General features: G+C 42.0%; 2 protein-coding genes across 5 annotated transcripts in view; one reads left to right on the plus strand and one right to left on the minus strand.

Moving 5' to 3' along the window:
- The window catches only part of LOC115158475 (SUN domain-containing ossification factor), a 99,910-nt gene extending 99,296 nt beyond the window's left edge, over positions 1-614 (minus strand). For all 4 annotated transcript variants that reach the window (XM_029707458.1, XM_029707457.1, XM_029707455.1 and 1 more), the window contains exon 1: positions 353-614. In XM_029707458.1, the coding sequence (XP_029563318.1) occupies positions 353-405 (53 nt within the window). In that variant the 5' untranslated portion in view covers positions 406-614. The remainder of the gene's footprint in view (positions 1-352) is intronic.
- Positions 615-1,487: 873 nt separating this feature from the next.
- On the plus strand, positions 1,488-15,803 carry LOC115158476 (transmembrane emp24 domain-containing protein 5). The gene is made up of 4 exons (XM_029707461.1): positions 1,488-1,826; positions 4,450-4,547; positions 4,645-4,828; positions 13,118-15,803. The coding sequence occupies exons 1-4, from the start codon at positions 1,650-1,652 to the stop codon at positions 13,337-13,339; spliced, it is 681 nt and encodes a 226-aa protein (XP_029563321.1). The 5' UTR covers positions 1,488-1,649; the 3' UTR covers positions 13,340-15,803.
- The last annotated feature ends 84 nt before the right edge of the window (positions 15,804-15,887 follow it).

The following is a 15,887-nucleotide window of genomic DNA, read 5'->3' on the forward strand; positions in this document are numbered from 1 at the left end:
TTCGTTTAACATATGAGAGGATTGACTAATCTTTAGAGTTAGCAACATCTGTCAGTGTTCTTTTTAAACAAGAATGATTTTCAACAAAACGGCGTTATCCAACGTCACCTGTTTGTGTTAACGTTAGCTAGCCAGTCACACCCCCTTGACGATGCGAGCTAGCCAACATATGTGTTACCTTAAAATGTCTCGAGGGACAAAAAAAAGCATCCCACACCACGAAAGGACAAGGTCATATATCAGTATAACAGTTTTCCAATGGTGTTTTTGAGTTCTGTCATTTGTTCGACGTAACGTGACAGTCAAAAACTAGCCTTACTACCACAATGAAAAGCATTTAAGAAGTGCTTACCAGCAAAGGACAGCTACAATGAGGCACACGAACAAAACGCGCAACCGCTTCATTATCTTCCCGCGGGGACCAACATCCTCGCTATTTTAGGATTTTACTAGCAAGATATTTTTTAAATCTAACGTTTGTTGATTATGAAATATTTAAGGGAGGGTGGCACTTTCCTAAAACTACAGTCGATGTAGCTAGGCGAATTTTCATTCAGTCGTCCCCTCGCCGCTCCTTGCTGTCTTCTGTTGCTCTGTTACCCTGCTCGATTCTATCCTCAAGTTCTCCTCTCGGCCAATAGCATTAGGGCAATACTGCGGTACACCAATAGGATCAGGTAGCGACCAATAACTAGTGACGTACTAAGGGCCATTTCCTCTGCTTGAGCTGAGTTGGAAGTTCTGACATGGAACGCGTGTCCATTACGATAAGCAAAATATCCAAACCTGAAATAGTCCACCCGATTAGACTACAATCACCCCACTAATAAGCAATTTTTGGATGACACCAACGTTTCCATCCCACATTTTTTAACGCGAGTAATGCCGCGTTCATATGGTAGTCGGACTAGGAAACTTGGAAATATCTGATTCGTTGAACACAGTACATGTTATCTACAACCAGATACCATGTCGGACATTACCGAATTTAGTTCCGACTAGCCACATTAGCAGCTAATACAGGAAAATATATTGATAAGTCACCTTGTCCTAGCGAGATTTGCATGGTTATCAAAACATCACGCCAGGGTAAGCTTACACAAAACACAGCACTTATTTTTAGTGAACCATTTCCCTGTTTGACCACTAGGTTTAATGGGTATTCTAACGGTCCTGATGTAACGACGAGTGCGCGTTTGGAGCAGCATTGGATGCCGTCTTTTGTCCTTAAACACTACATTGCCCATCATACAACGGATACGTGCGTCTTCTGAGAACTGCCTGTATAAACGTTTTGGTTAAATGTAACATAATACACGCAGAATGTGTCCCAAATATATTGTATCCACCAATAAATACATTAAATTGAATAAGAAAAGGTTTGAGATTTCAACCCAGCATGTAGAATGTGAGGCACTGAGGCTTAGAGCCTCACATTCTAAATGCTGGGTTGAAATCTCAAACATGAAAACTCGTTGAGCGAAAACGATTTCCATTCTGAAAAGGCAGGGTCCTCATTTCGTGATTGCCATCGAACGGTGAGCTTGTCATCACAAGTTAAGTTTTGACGAACACGAACTGAACTAGCACTTATCGAGAGCTTGTCTCTTTACGGAGTCAAAATCTAGAGTTGAAGGCAGCGGGAGACCATGAACGTGGCCCGGGTGTTACTGTGCCTTTTCTCGATGCTGGTGTCAGAGAAGTTCCTGGTGGCCGCGTTCTCCCAGAGCCTGGTCAGCGACTTCACATTCACACTCCCCGCAGGACGGAAGGAGTGCTTCTTCCAGACCATGAAGAATGACGCGTCGCTGGAGATAGAATATCAGGTGCCAGGGGTTTATATGATTGGTTTTACATGGGGAAAGGGTGAACACAAAGTTGTAAATGAGCACACTTGATATAACTCATGTGGGTAGCTTTGGAGACTGTCTCTACTCTACTAGTACTACTCGCATGACTTCACAAGAAGTCCAATGTTATGTGCATATCCCATCATTGATTGTGGTTAGCGCTGTCGTATCCAGTGGTGGTAAAAGTACCCAATTATCATACGAGTAAAAGTAAAATATACCTTAATAGAAAATGATTCAAGTGAAAGTCACCCACTAAAATCCTACTTGAATAAAAGCCTAGAAGTATTTTGTTTTAAATATACTTAAGTATCAAAAGTAAATGTAATTGCTAAAATATACTTACGTATTAAAAGTATAAATAATTTTTAAATGCATTATATTAAGCAGACCAGACGCACCATTTTTCTTTTTTAATAAAACCAATTAATTGCGGATAGCCAGGGGCAAGCTCCAACACTGACATAATTTACAAACGATACATGTATTTAGTGAGTCTGCCATATCAGAGGCAGTAGGGATGACCACTTCCCTTGATAAGTTTGTGAATTAGACAATTTTCCTGCCCTGCTAAGCATTCAAAATGTAACAATAACTTTTGGATGTCATGGAAAATGTATGGAGTAAAAAGTACATCATTTTCTTCAGGAATGTAGTAATGTTAAAGTAAAATACAAATAGTAAAGTACAAATACCCCAAAAACTACTTAAGTAAAAATACTTGAAAGTATTACTTAAGTACTTTACACCACTGGTTGTATCTGAATCCAGAACCTAGGAACTACTTGTGGAATAGGTTGAAGTAAATTAAATGTATTGTAAATGTATTAAACACTAACTATAGGCCTATGTGATTTTGAAATTATGCCATCATACTAGTTTAGAAACTTGTTTTACCAGAACTGGCTATAAAGTTCCTTTCTAATAATGACATTGCATCCTAGGCTGTGGTCCCTCTTACTCCTATTTCATTGGCCTAGCACTAGATTGTGCTCTTCTGATGTGTTTAAAATGTTTCCAATTGAGTAGTGGCCCTGAATCCCAAATCTCAACACAGAAGTCTGGTAAAACCTCAATTTTTTGGGGAAATATTTTAAAATTTCTGACATAAATGGATTGTCATACCATCACAGTAGGATAGGCTAGCTGTAGCATGCTACCACCATAGACAAGCTATTTCTGTGGCATGCTGTAGCCCACCACTCTGCCCTTGGAGTGTGAACAAAACTGATATTGTCCTTAGTTTGTGGAGACACTAATTTCTAAGTACTTCATGGTATCTGCTCAATGTCTGTGTTTGGAAATACGCAACTAACTAGACATTAACGTTGGGAAACCCTGTCATTCTTTGCTCCTGAGTAACAGAGGAGGCAGAGATCTGTGGAAATAGTGAACCAGTAATGCAGTTGTAGAGAAACAGGCACCAGGGACTGGCCTGTTCACTTATTGTCTTGAATGGACTCAATCCAACCATATTTCACTACTGAAAATAGGCCTTGTTCTTGGACTGGACATTGTGAAGCACCTCTGCTTGTTCCAAAACTTTTCAGCACCAGCTCTCCTCAACCTCTCTCTCTTTCTGAGTGCGAATTACACTGTGACATTCGGGGTGGTCTCTTAGGTGAATTTTTTTAAGGGGCTAATAATGATAATAAAGACGTCATTTAACGGTAAAAATTGATTACCTTTTAATGTGGCATGAACACAGCCAGTCATGGTTTTCATCTGATTGTCAAACAAATCACTTAAAGTAGGCTACCTGTGCATGTTCATCCACGCCAAAATAATTCTAGCATCACAACAGTACACTGCATGTACACTCCTGCCATTTGATGAATGGAAATGGACATCTGTTACAAAACACCAATAAGTATGCCTAATGACATTCAGTGATTGTCATTGATTAGGCCTCCATTGATTGGGCCTGTATTGATTGATGTGTCTTGCTGACAAATTAACATTATTTGTTGCCTGAAAAGTCGGGACACCTGATTTGGGGCTGAAAATGTCCTGTGAAATAACAGGATGGTCACCCTAACACACACGGTCAATTTACTAGACTAGGCTACAATGTGTTTTACCATGAACTTCAAATAGGTCTACTGGTAGCCAGTGACGTAGTGGTAAAAAAAATAGGTGGGTAAACTCTAATTGCCGGTTGTGGTGAAAAAAGTAACGTTCGTTTCATTTGGAAGCTTTTATTTTCATAATTACCACTGCATAGTTAAATTAGCATAATTTAGAGAGCCCCCTGAAAGTTAGACTTTGTTGCATTTAGGGGAGCTAATGTCTCATTCAGGGAAGCTGACAAAAGCATACTTTGGAAATGGAATGATTCATTAACAATATCAGTAACAACATCAATTATAAATCATCAAGAATTAATTTGCCATGGTGTACTGTCGATTTAGGGCCAGATAGCACTGCATTTTGCTCTGTGCTTGTTTCCCAATGTATTTTTTTATTTAACTTTTTATTTGACGAGGCAAGCCAATAGGTGATGTAGTTTTGTTTTGACTCTGTGTCCCTCTCTCGCTGTCCTTTTATCTGTCTGTCTCATCTGTCTTCACCCATCCCACCTGTCTGTGTGTGTCCTCAGGTGTTGGACGGAGCAGGTCTGGATGTTGACTTCTCCCTGTCGTCTCCTACTGGACACGTTCTGTACAGCGACCACCGCAAATCAGACGGAGTATACACGTAAGACACACACACCACGCAAGTGTGAAATACACACTCACATGGAGTTGGGGTCGCTCGCTCTCTCTCACTCTCTCTCCCGGTGTGTTTCCATTAGTGTAGAGACGGAGGATGGAGACTACATGTTTTGTTTTGACAACTCGTTTTCTGCTGTGTCGGAAAAGATCATCTTCTTTGAGCTTCTCATGGACAACATGGAACAGGAAGGGGAGGAGCCAGAGGACTGGAAGGAGTACGTCTATGGGACCGACATGTTGGACATGAAGCTGGAGGACATCATGGTGAGGGGGTGTGCTTATATTACATCTAGGCTACATGCTGATTCTTCACCCTTCTCCTGAAGTGTGTACTTAAACTTTCTCACATGGATTTTACAATGGTGGAAACCCTCCAACCAATGCTTACACCAATCCTGTGCTTTGAAATCTATGACAGGGAGTGTGCAAGTGCGTAACTTCTAGAAAAGGATGGAGTTGTAGTCCTAGCTAGGCCTGGAAGCATGCTTTGCTTTTACACACACTATACATGTATGGCATCATGGAGGGTGCGTTTTATTCGCGCAACATTTGTATTACATCATGCGAGGGGGTGCGATTTCGCACATGACATTTCACAGATTTCACACATGTTCTTTGAAGATCTTGGAAAGTGATACTGGATAGTCAAAAAGGAATCCCTGTGGATAGCCATTGGAAAAAATCCACGTGTTAGTCAGATTAGGGCAATTCCATGGTAACAGAATTGCAGACTCCAATTTTTACTTTAAATATATGGCAAACAAAAACCATTGATTTCAAAGTTTAACAGAGTTTAACTGGTTTGTTAAACTCTGTTAAACTTTGAAATCAATGTTTTTGTTTGCCATATATTTAGAGTAAAAAATGGGAGTCTGCAATTCTGTTTCCGTGGAATTGCACAATGACTACTTTTAGCATTTTACACTGAACATTTTACAAAAAGACATTTACTGGAAGAGCTGTGCAGATGCAAAGTTTGGTTACATAATTTGTGTATAGTCTACCTCAGTTTTTTGTGTCCACGTTTTCCAAAAACTCTTAAATATCTGCTCCCAATTAAGATTGAACAATGTTTGCAAAAATAATGGGGTGTCGGCTATGACATGACACATTCACATTGAAAAAATATGAACTACAGTAAGTGAAGTGGATTTACACCCGGTAACGGAATTTCACCATCGGTCCTTGATCTGTACTACACAGAAATGCATAATTATGGATATATAAAAATACTTTTTTTTGGGGGGGGGGGCTTGCCTGTTTTAGATGTTATTTTGACATTAATACGTGTCACATATCAGTTAGCAAACAATAAAAAAATATATATATATTTTATATTTTCTGCTGGCTGCCCCACCACACAGAAAGCACTGAGCTAGGCTGAAACACCTGCACCGGCTTTATTAATAAATTAATAAAGTCGCATACAAACATGGTCTCTTTTTTGTTTTCTTGAGTAAGGCAGCTCCAAAATGCAGGTGTTTCAGCCTAGCCCAGTGCTTTCTGTGTGGTGGGGCAGCCAGCAGAAAATAGGAGCATTGCGCCGTGATTGGCTCAGTGTTCTGTCACTCATGGAGACACTACATCATCGCCAAGTTTAAGTCCTTAGTAAGGGTAGACATCCAAAATGTCTGCCTTTTGGGTCCTGCCATAGTTACATTAGAAGAGCCCTTCCAAGACGGCTCAAGGTCATTGGCCGCAGATAAAATGACGTCAAATCACGTTATATGTACAGTAGCTTTGATTGGACTGATCATGTCAACATCATACTTTCAGAATCTTAGCTAGCAAGCTAGACAAGCAGTCATCATCATGAATCAAGTCGACAATGTACTGGCAAATCATTTTTAATCCTTGTCATATGAAGAGAAATAATGAAGAGAAATTATAGATAAAATGTATCGGTGCTCATCGGCCATTGGACATAAACATTACACAACAAGTTGGAAATGGCAAATTCTACAATGAGTGGTTTGTTAGGAATCACTGGCTAACTGCAGGCATTGCAAAGCAACCACTAATGTTAGTCTGCTACTCAATGGAGTGGCTGTGTGTTTTCCACACCACCTTTACAAGGTGAGTCCAAAAATGTATTGTGTGCTGCTGCATAAATGATGTAATATGCCAGGGAGATATGTATACTGTATACTGGGCTGAACCAACGTGGTTTTGTAAACCCATCGTTCGTGGCCGGGTGTGTGCTTGTTTGCAAACATTTTTTGTACAGCTTTGACAGTGCAACCGATAGTAGTGGTGGCGCTTGGCTTGTACGTGCAAATTCAGCACACACAGCATTCTATAATAGAATTGTGTAATTTGACGTGTCAAATTAAAAGCTTATTTAACGCGTCAAATAGTGATATATGACGTATCTTTTTTGACACGCAAAGACCCAAACTGCATTCAATGTGCCTCACCCTAATAATTTGGTCTATTTTCACCTCTAAATTTCACCTACTGTTCTAACTTGGTGGTGCACATATAGCCTATAATCTGTTTTAGAGAAATGTAATTATTGAATATTGTAAGAGCTTTCATTGTCTGTTTATATGCCCCATTTATTTATCCTACGGTTCTGACTTGTTGTACAAGGAGTACACTGTAAGAACGGCCCATGTTCTGAATTCTGTCGCTGTACATTTCAAAAGTGCTGAACAAATAGTTATATTGACTACATCCATCGTCTCTCGCTCATTAATGTCTTAATCGAAATTACGTGTTGTCTCTTATCTGTTTTGTCGTCCCCTTATGCCATAGTTTGTACATCTCAATTGTCAGTAGAAACCACATTTTGTTTAAGCAAGTCAGCCATATCAGCTACGTTTTTCTTTTAAAGGCAGTAAATGAGGCTCAATTAACTTTTTCGCTGACAGACAAGGCTCCGCTGAAAGCCAGGTGTAGCAGTATTAAGGTGTTGGGACTGCTGTTTGCACCCTGCTGTTGGGACAGCTTTCGTATGCCCTAACAGTTTGTGGGTACCGTTTGTCACCGTTATAGTGCAATTAATATATTGTTTAGTGTTGTGTAGTGGCTTTGGTGGCATGCATCCCACTTGTTTTTGTTGTTGTTGTCCCGTCAAGATTTACAAGCTAAAATCGCCACTGCTTGACGTACTGTCCCCACGAGTGATAGAACACTGAGCTAATCATGGGCATCTAGAGAACATTACCTACCCCTACGTTCTGTGTTTTCCGCTGGCTGCCCAACCACCACAGAAAGCACTGAGCTAGGCTGAAACACCTGCATTTTGGAGCTGCTTTACTCAAGAAAGCAAAAAGAGACCATGTGTGTATGCGGCTTTATTAACTCAATGTGTTGGTAGTACACAACTTGCTAACGACCATTAGGTCGCTAATGGCCTGGTACTCAGGGCTGTAATGTCCCTTTAACCACTGAGTGTAAAACATGGTCTTCGTGGATGTTGTTTCAAAGCCAAACACAATGAAATGGCCAGTGCTTTCTAAGGAGATGATTCTCTCAAAACAGCCATCAGCATATTAGAGTTTATGTATAGGATTAGGCCTATATATGAAGCCAAGCCCGAAAAATGCAAAATGATGATTGTGCTGTTATACAATATTATGCATGGCAGAAAAACATGAAACAATAATAACTAAAGATTGAATATGTCTTTAGTGATTGGCCTAACCTATACTCCAAAATGTGTCACATTGTTCCCAAATTAAGCACTGGGTAGCTGCAGGAACAGGGTTGGAGAGCCCACGGCATACAGAGTACTGGGTAGCTGCAGGAACAGGGTTGGAGAGCCCACGGCATACAGAGTACTGGGTAGCTGCAGGAACAGGGTTGGAGAGCCCACGGCATACAGAGTACTGGGTAGCTGCAGGAACAGGGTTGGAGAGACCACGGCATACAGAGTACTGGGTAGCTGCAGGAACAGGGTTGGAGAGACCACGGCATACAGAGTACTGGGTAGCTGCAGGAACAGGGTTGGAGAGACCACGGCATACAGAGTACTGGGTAGCTGCAGGAACAGGGTTGGAGAGACCACGGCATACAGAGTACTGGGTAGCTGCATGAACAGGGTTGGAGAGCCCACGGCATACAGAGTACTGGGTAGCTGCAGGAACAGGGTTGGAGAGCCCACGGCATACAGAGTACTGGGTAGCTGCAGGAACAGGGTTGGAGAGCCCACGGCATACAGAGTACTGGGTAGCTGCAGGAACAGGGTTGGAGAGCCCACGGCATACAGAGTACTGGGTAGCTGCAGGAACAGGGTTGGAGAGCCCACGGCATACAGAGTACTGGGTAGCTGCAGGAACAGGGTTGGAGAGCCCACGGCATACAGAGTACTGGGTAGCTGCAGGAACAGGGTTGGAGAGCCCACGGCATACAGAGTACTGGGTAGCTGCAGGAACAGGGTTGGAGAGCCCACGGCATACAGAGTACTGGGTAGCTGCAGGAACAGGGTTGGAGAGACCACGGCATACAGAGTACTGGGTAGCTGCAGGAACAGGGTTGGAGAGACCACGGCATACAGAGTACTGGGTAGCTGCAGGAACAGGGTTGGAGAGCCCACGGCATACAGAGTTTGGGCGGAATATCACATGTTGCGCAGCGATCGTGCTCATCAAACAGTGCTTGACGGGTGGAGTGAAATAAGTGTTATTTATTTAGTTATTTCTCAGCTGCTCATATTAAGCACATGCTCGGCTATAAAACCGAAGTAGCCTACCCAGCATCATTGAAAAACGATCCGGCTGAGTGCATACAGATTACTTATTTTTCCCCCTGTGGCTGTTCCTGCCTATTTGATAATGGGGCATTCTAAATCGAAAGTAATTTTACGTATTTAGTAAAGACAAGATTAAATTGAGAATAGTTTGATGGGTGAAAATATGGTCACTTGATGAGAGAACATTGTGTGCAGCCTGATGCAAGGAACAGCCTAAGCTTTTTTTGCGACTTTCTCAAATCATCAAAAGCCTATAGTAGCATCATGCAGCCCATATATGTTTTGATTTTTAAGACATTCTGAGATTTGTATCATTAACCAACTAAAGTTGCCAAATAACTAAATCTAGCGTATAGGACCTGTTTCAAATTAGCACTTTTACGCTCAACATAGTCACTTCATATGCACAATCGCTCCGGAATGGGAAAAATATCATTTCTATTTTATCCAGCTAAGGTCAATTATATTCTTCTTACTATAAAATCATACAATATAAAATAATGGCACTGGACCTATGCGTATCTTGTCAGCTAAATGAACAAGCCTATGGCATGGAGCATAGCCAGATAACATACAGTAGGCCAACTCATTCTGTTCTTCTGAAATACATTGTCTTCATATCATGTTTCTTTAGACCTGACTAAAATAAATCATGGATTTGTTGTGATGGTGTATATTAAGTTGAATGTAGATGTTATGAAGGCTCTCATCAGCAGCTTGTGTTAGTGGAGGCCTGGAGATGCTAAACTTGTTTATGTTAATTATGGGTCAGTTATCATGAGACCAGCAGTATTTTGCATGACAATAACCGGATGACAAAATGTCACAGCCCTAACCGTGCCTGCTCCACTTACTCATTACCAGCTCTAGCCAGTCCTGAGGAACCACTGTCCTCACTGGGAGAATGGGCTGCATCACCACTTATGCTGCACAGAAGTTTTAAATAATGTGAAACGACATGTAGAAATGTTGAAACTTATTAACTGCTATCAAAACAATGTCCATTACAGGCTAGAACATTTTACAATGCAAGATACCGGTAGCTTCCAGCTTTGTAGGCTAACTTTCCTTGCCAGCTTACAGCTCAAGCTAACATCAATTCACTACCATAGTACCTTTTTTGTGATAATATGCAAACCATAATGCAAAATATCGTATTGCTGATTGTCACCAAAAATTTTAATTCACTTCATCTCCCTCGCCTCACTTCTCTCCCAGTCAAGATGATTTATAATACTTTTTAAAACAATAATACAACAGTACACGGGGAACACAAGTATACATAAATAATATACAAAGGACAGCTGGGCTAGGGGGTGCAATAACACATTACATAAAGACCTTAAGGGATATACACACACTTATATTTCTAACAGCTTTTTTGTTGGTAGAGTATTTCATTGTGTAAAAATATTGTACAATTTCCTTTTGTAAGAAAAAGGTCCCACTGTAGCCATTTGATTGACACTGAACAAAAATGTAAACGCAACATGTAAAGTGTTGGTCCCATGTTTCATGAGATGAAATAAAAGATTCCAGACATTTTCCATACTCACAAATGTGTTTACATTACTGTTCTTGAGCATTAACCCTTTGCCAAGATAATCCATCCACCTGACAAGTGTGGCATATCAAGAAGCTAATTAAAGAACATGATCATTGCACAGGTGCACCTTGTGCTAGGGACAATAAAAGGCCACTCTAAAATGAGAAGTTTTGTCACACAACACAATGCCACAGATGTCTCAAGTTTTGAGGGAGTGTGCAATTGGCATGCTGACTCCAGGATTGTCCACTAGAGCTGTTGCTAGAGAATTGAATGTTCATTTCTCTACCATAAGCTGCCTCCAACATCGTTTTAAAGAATTTGGCAGTATGTCCAACCGGCCTCACAACCGCAGACCATGTGTAACCACACCAGCCCAAGATCTTCTTATCTGGCTTCTTCAACTGCGGGATCATCTGTGGGTTTGCACAACCAAATAATTTATGCGCAAACTGTCAGAAACCGTATCAGGTAAGCTCATCTGTGTGCTCGTTGTCCTCACCAGGGTCTTGACCCGACTGTAGTTCAGCGTCGTAACTAACTTAAGTGGGCAAATGCTTACCTTGGGTGACCACTGGCACGCTGGAGAAGTGTGCTCTTCATGGATGAATCCCGGTTTCAACTGTAGCGGGCAAATGGCAGACAGCGTGTATGGCGTCATGTGGGCGAGCAGTTTGCTGATGTCAACATTGTGAACAGAGTGCCCCATGGTGGCGGTGGAGTTATGGTATGGGCAGGCAAGCTAAGGACAACGAACACAATTGCATTTTATCAATGGTAATTTCAATGCACAGAGATACCGTGACGAGATCCTGAGGCCTATTGTCGTGCCATTAATCCATCGTCATCACCTCAATGTTTCAGCATGATAATGCACGGCCCCATGTCGCAAGGATCTGTACACAATTCCTGGAAGCTGAAAATGTTCCAGTTCTTCCATGGCCTGCATACTCACCAGATATGTCACCCATTGACCATGTTTGGGATGCTCTGGATTGAGGTGTACGATAGCGGGTTCCCGTTCCCACGTATATCCAGCCACTTCGCGCAGCCATTAAAGGAGTGGGATAACATTCCACAGGTCACAATACAACAGCCTGATCAACTGTGAAGGAATGTGAAGGGAATGTGTCGTGCTGCATGAGGCAAATGGTAGTCACACCAGATCTGACTGGTTTTCTGATCCATGCCTCTACATACTTGTTTTTTTTTTAAAGTTATCTGTGACCAGCAGATGCATAAATGTATTCCCAGTCATGTGAAATCCACAGATTAGGGCCTAATGAATTTATTTCAATTGACTTATTTCCTTATATGAATTGTAACTCAGTCAAATCTTTGAAATTATTGCATGTTGTGTTTTATATTTTTGTTCAGTGTAGCATCTGCTGGGTTTTTGAATAACAGGGTTAAGATTTAGGAAGCGTCTAGACTTCTGATCCTTAGTAATGGTTATGCCTAAAATGTAAGTTCTTATTTCACTGGAATACCGATGAATTCACCTGCATTGTGTATATAGGCCTAGGCTACATCTGGATTAACCCAGTTTATTAATAGACCATTCAAATACATGATTACCATTATGATGTTATGTAGTTGATTGATTGTGTAATTGATTCATTAATGTATAGATTTTTTTTTTATATAAAATTTCAAATGTAATGATATTTAACTCAAAAGATCCAAGTGCCATTCTGTGACATTGGCTAATAGGCCTTCTTCTTTTCCCTTGGTATTGTTTTGATATCATTTTGGTATCATTTTGGTATCGAGGATTGTGATGGTATCGTGATACTTAACCTCGTATTGGTGTCAAAGTTCTGGTATCGTGACAACACTACTCTGAGGTAGAGATGCCTGGAATTACAACACGTCAGCTTACAGAGTACACAACTACAAAGGTGGTGTCACTTTGACCCAGCTCACACACGCTGCCAACACAACAGCAGAAGGTCAGAGAGACTGAGCCATCAATGTCACAACAACACACACATACCTGAGAGCAGAATGGTTTGATCTTTCTACCAGACCCCCCCCCCCCCCCATCCCCAGTATCAGTACACAGTCAGAGACAGGAAGTGTAAAGTACAGCTGTGGTCCTTTGAGAGGACTCACCGACTTCTCGTCTTTGTTTACATGCACTCACCACGTCTCCACCCTGTCCTGTTGCCTTGGTCCCTTAGGACCTCCCTATGTAACATCTATAATCTGTATGGTCCTGAAGTCTATATTGCTTAATACTAGTTCCAGGGTGGTTCTATGACTATCACAATAACCCAAACTACTATCGCTCTCTCTCTTTGCTCTCCAGGACACCATTAACAGTGTTAAAGCCCGGCTGGGGAAGAGCCTTCAGATACAGACAGTGCTCAAAGCGTTCGAGGCTCGCGATCGCAACCTCCAGGAGTCCAACTACGACCGGGTCAACATGTGGTCCATGACCAACATGCTGGTGATGATGCTGGTGACGGGAGTGCAGGTCTACCTCATCCGTGCGCTGTTTGAGGACAAGAGACACGCGGCGCGCACATAACACCCCGCCCACTGGGAAGGGCCAGGGAGAGACGGATAGCTCTGTCTACACCTGCCAGCCAATAGCGAGCAGGACTAGTGGTGAAGATAAGATTGTAACTCATCAGATTTTTATGTACAACACTCACACACTCATACGTTACATCACACATCCTTACAGACACAAATTCCATACCCGTCCAGTCTCTTCCTCTGCTCTGTTCTCCTCTGTCTAGCTGCTGTTCGTCAGAGGGTCTGTGTTGGTATCTGCTCTATCTATCTAATAATCAGTGGCGGGTGAGACACCAGCCAGACCTTCAGTTATTGGTGTTTAAAAGCGAGCGTAAATGAACAAGTATTTCTAATTTAATATGGTAATGTGACACTGAGGTGTGTGACTGTCCTGTCTCTGTGTCACGTCTTTCGAGGTCTTCCAGTATGTGACCTGTGAGTCATGTTGTGAAACACTTTATTGTAGAGTAGGTTATTGATACGCCTTAGAGATTCTGATTTAGCTGTCTGTGCCAAACTGCCAGAACTGTGGCCTTCCAAACACTGGCTGGAGTTGACAGCAACACTGGGGCAGAACACACACGACCTTTCACCCTCTCACTCTCTTTCAAAAACACACTCATTCTCACACACACACAATCTCTTACTCACACACACTCAAACCCACACACTTCTTCATTGAAACCGCTGCTGTCTGCCAGTCCCCCTGCTGTCTGCCAGTCCCCCTGCTGTCTGCCAGTCCCCCTGCTGTCTGCCAGTCCCCCTGCTGTCTGCCAGTCCCCCTGCTGTCTGCCAGTCCCCCTGCTGTCTGCCAGTCCCCCTGCTGTCTGCCAGTCCCCCTGCTGTCTGCCAGTTCCAGCGAATGGAGAAGTGGAGTAGGGGAAAGGGAATGGTTCCATATGTAACTCTCTAAATCACTGCTGTTCTCTTCTACTCCCTCCTTCTCGTCCTCCTATAACTCTGTCCTGATGGTCTGTCAGACTTAGTGCCGACAGGAGAGTCGGGTTTCAGTCATACAGGCAGAAGCGAAATGGAACCTTCCCCTTTCACTCTCTTTTTCTTTTGTGACAGAAATAGAATGCTATCTAACACACAGCTGTGTCATCACAGCAATCACACCCTGCACCTGGGGGGTAAAAGAGGCAGGGAAGGTTGTGGGAAAAGGGTTGCGGGTGACTGAAGGAGGTGGTAGTGGTTGGGAAATCATCTAATTGACTGTTATTTAGCTTTATTTTATTGTTTTGTAGCTCTGTCATATATGCACTTGGACAAACATACAGATGTGGTTGATGCACGGAGATATGTGCCAACATTTTGGAGCTGCTGACAAATTTCATCTGATTTCTCTCTAACTGCTATCTATGTTACAAAATAGTTTTTCTATAAATACGCAATGCGCTGCTGTGTTGATGAGTAACACCACACTGCCATCTTGAGGCTGGACACCAAACTGCTCACGCAAAACAAAACATGACTTGTTCAGCTCTCGGACTGAAGGGTAGACTACAAAGCATGCTCAATGAAATAGCCAGTTAACTTTGATAAATAACCAGATAGCTATTGATTTTCTGGTTCATTTAAGAATGCTAAACTTATATATGTTTGAAATGGGCATATCTAAATGTCAGCTGGATAATTCATTGGACCCTTTGGCTTTCAACCTATCCCTGCTTTTAGATATTTAAATAAGCAATAATACAGTGCGGTAGTATCCACTCTTTCTCCACTTTTACAATGGGAGAGTAACTTACTATACGATAACAGGGTGATGTTCAAGGGGTCTGGCATTGTGCCATTATGAGCCCCCTCCGTCTCAGTTACAGCTACTCTAAGCCAATTACAATGGGTTGTTTTGCCACGGTCTGTCTCTGCCCACCATTTTGTGCCAAAGTATTGTAGCTGATGCTCAGACAAGCATCACCATGGGAGATTAATCAATAAAATGAAGAATATTTTTAATTTATAGAATGTCATTGATGCTCTTCTCCAACCTTTTTTGTTCCTTTCTGCACAAGACAATGATGGCCTCTTACGAACAACAAACTCGATGTTTTGAACCTACAGACAAGTTGTTTAGGAGAAGGTGTCTATTTTATTAACCTGATGATGGAACGAGGAGAGGATATTTAAGCAATAAGGCCTGAGGGGTTGTGGTATATGGCCATTATCCCACGGCTAAGGGATCTTCTTAAGCACAACGCAACACGGAGTGCCTGGATACAGCCTTTAGCCGTGGTATATTGGCCATATACCACAAATCCCCGAGGTGCCTTATTATAAACTGGTCACCAATGTATTAATTAGACCAGTAAAAATAAAGGTTTTGTCATACCTGTGGTATATGGTCTGATGTACCATGGCTGTCAGCCAATAAGCATTCAGGGCTTGGACCACCCAGTTTATAATCTGTGATATACAGACTAATGTTCTGTGTATGTAAATGTGTCAAATTAAAAAAATTATACTTTTCTGAACATGGTGTCCTGTTGTGTCCTTTGACTTCAAATGAGTGGTAGGAAATGAGAAGAAGCCACCTCAGACTGCAGACAGCACTGTAG

This window comes from Salmo trutta, chromosome 22 (assembly GCF_901001165.1).
Source record: "Salmo trutta chromosome 22, fSalTru1.1, whole genome shotgun sequence".
NCBI lineage: Eukaryota > Metazoa > Chordata > Actinopteri > Salmoniformes > Salmonidae > Salmo > Salmo trutta.

Bases quoted from the DNA above. Each gene is read 5' to 3' on its own strand.
- LOC115158476 (XM_029707461.1), top strand. From the start codon at position 1,650: ATGAACGTGGCCCGGGTGTTACTGTGCCTTTTCTCGATGCTGGTGTCA. The intron at 1,827-4,449 runs GTGCCAGGGGTT...GTGTGTCCTCAG, and splicing joins CGCTGGAGATAGAATATCAG to GTGTTGGACGGAGCAGGTCT. The intron at 4,548-4,644 runs GTAAGACACACA...TGTTTCCATTAG, and splicing joins AAATCAGACGGAGTATACAC to TGTAGAGACGGAGGATGGAG.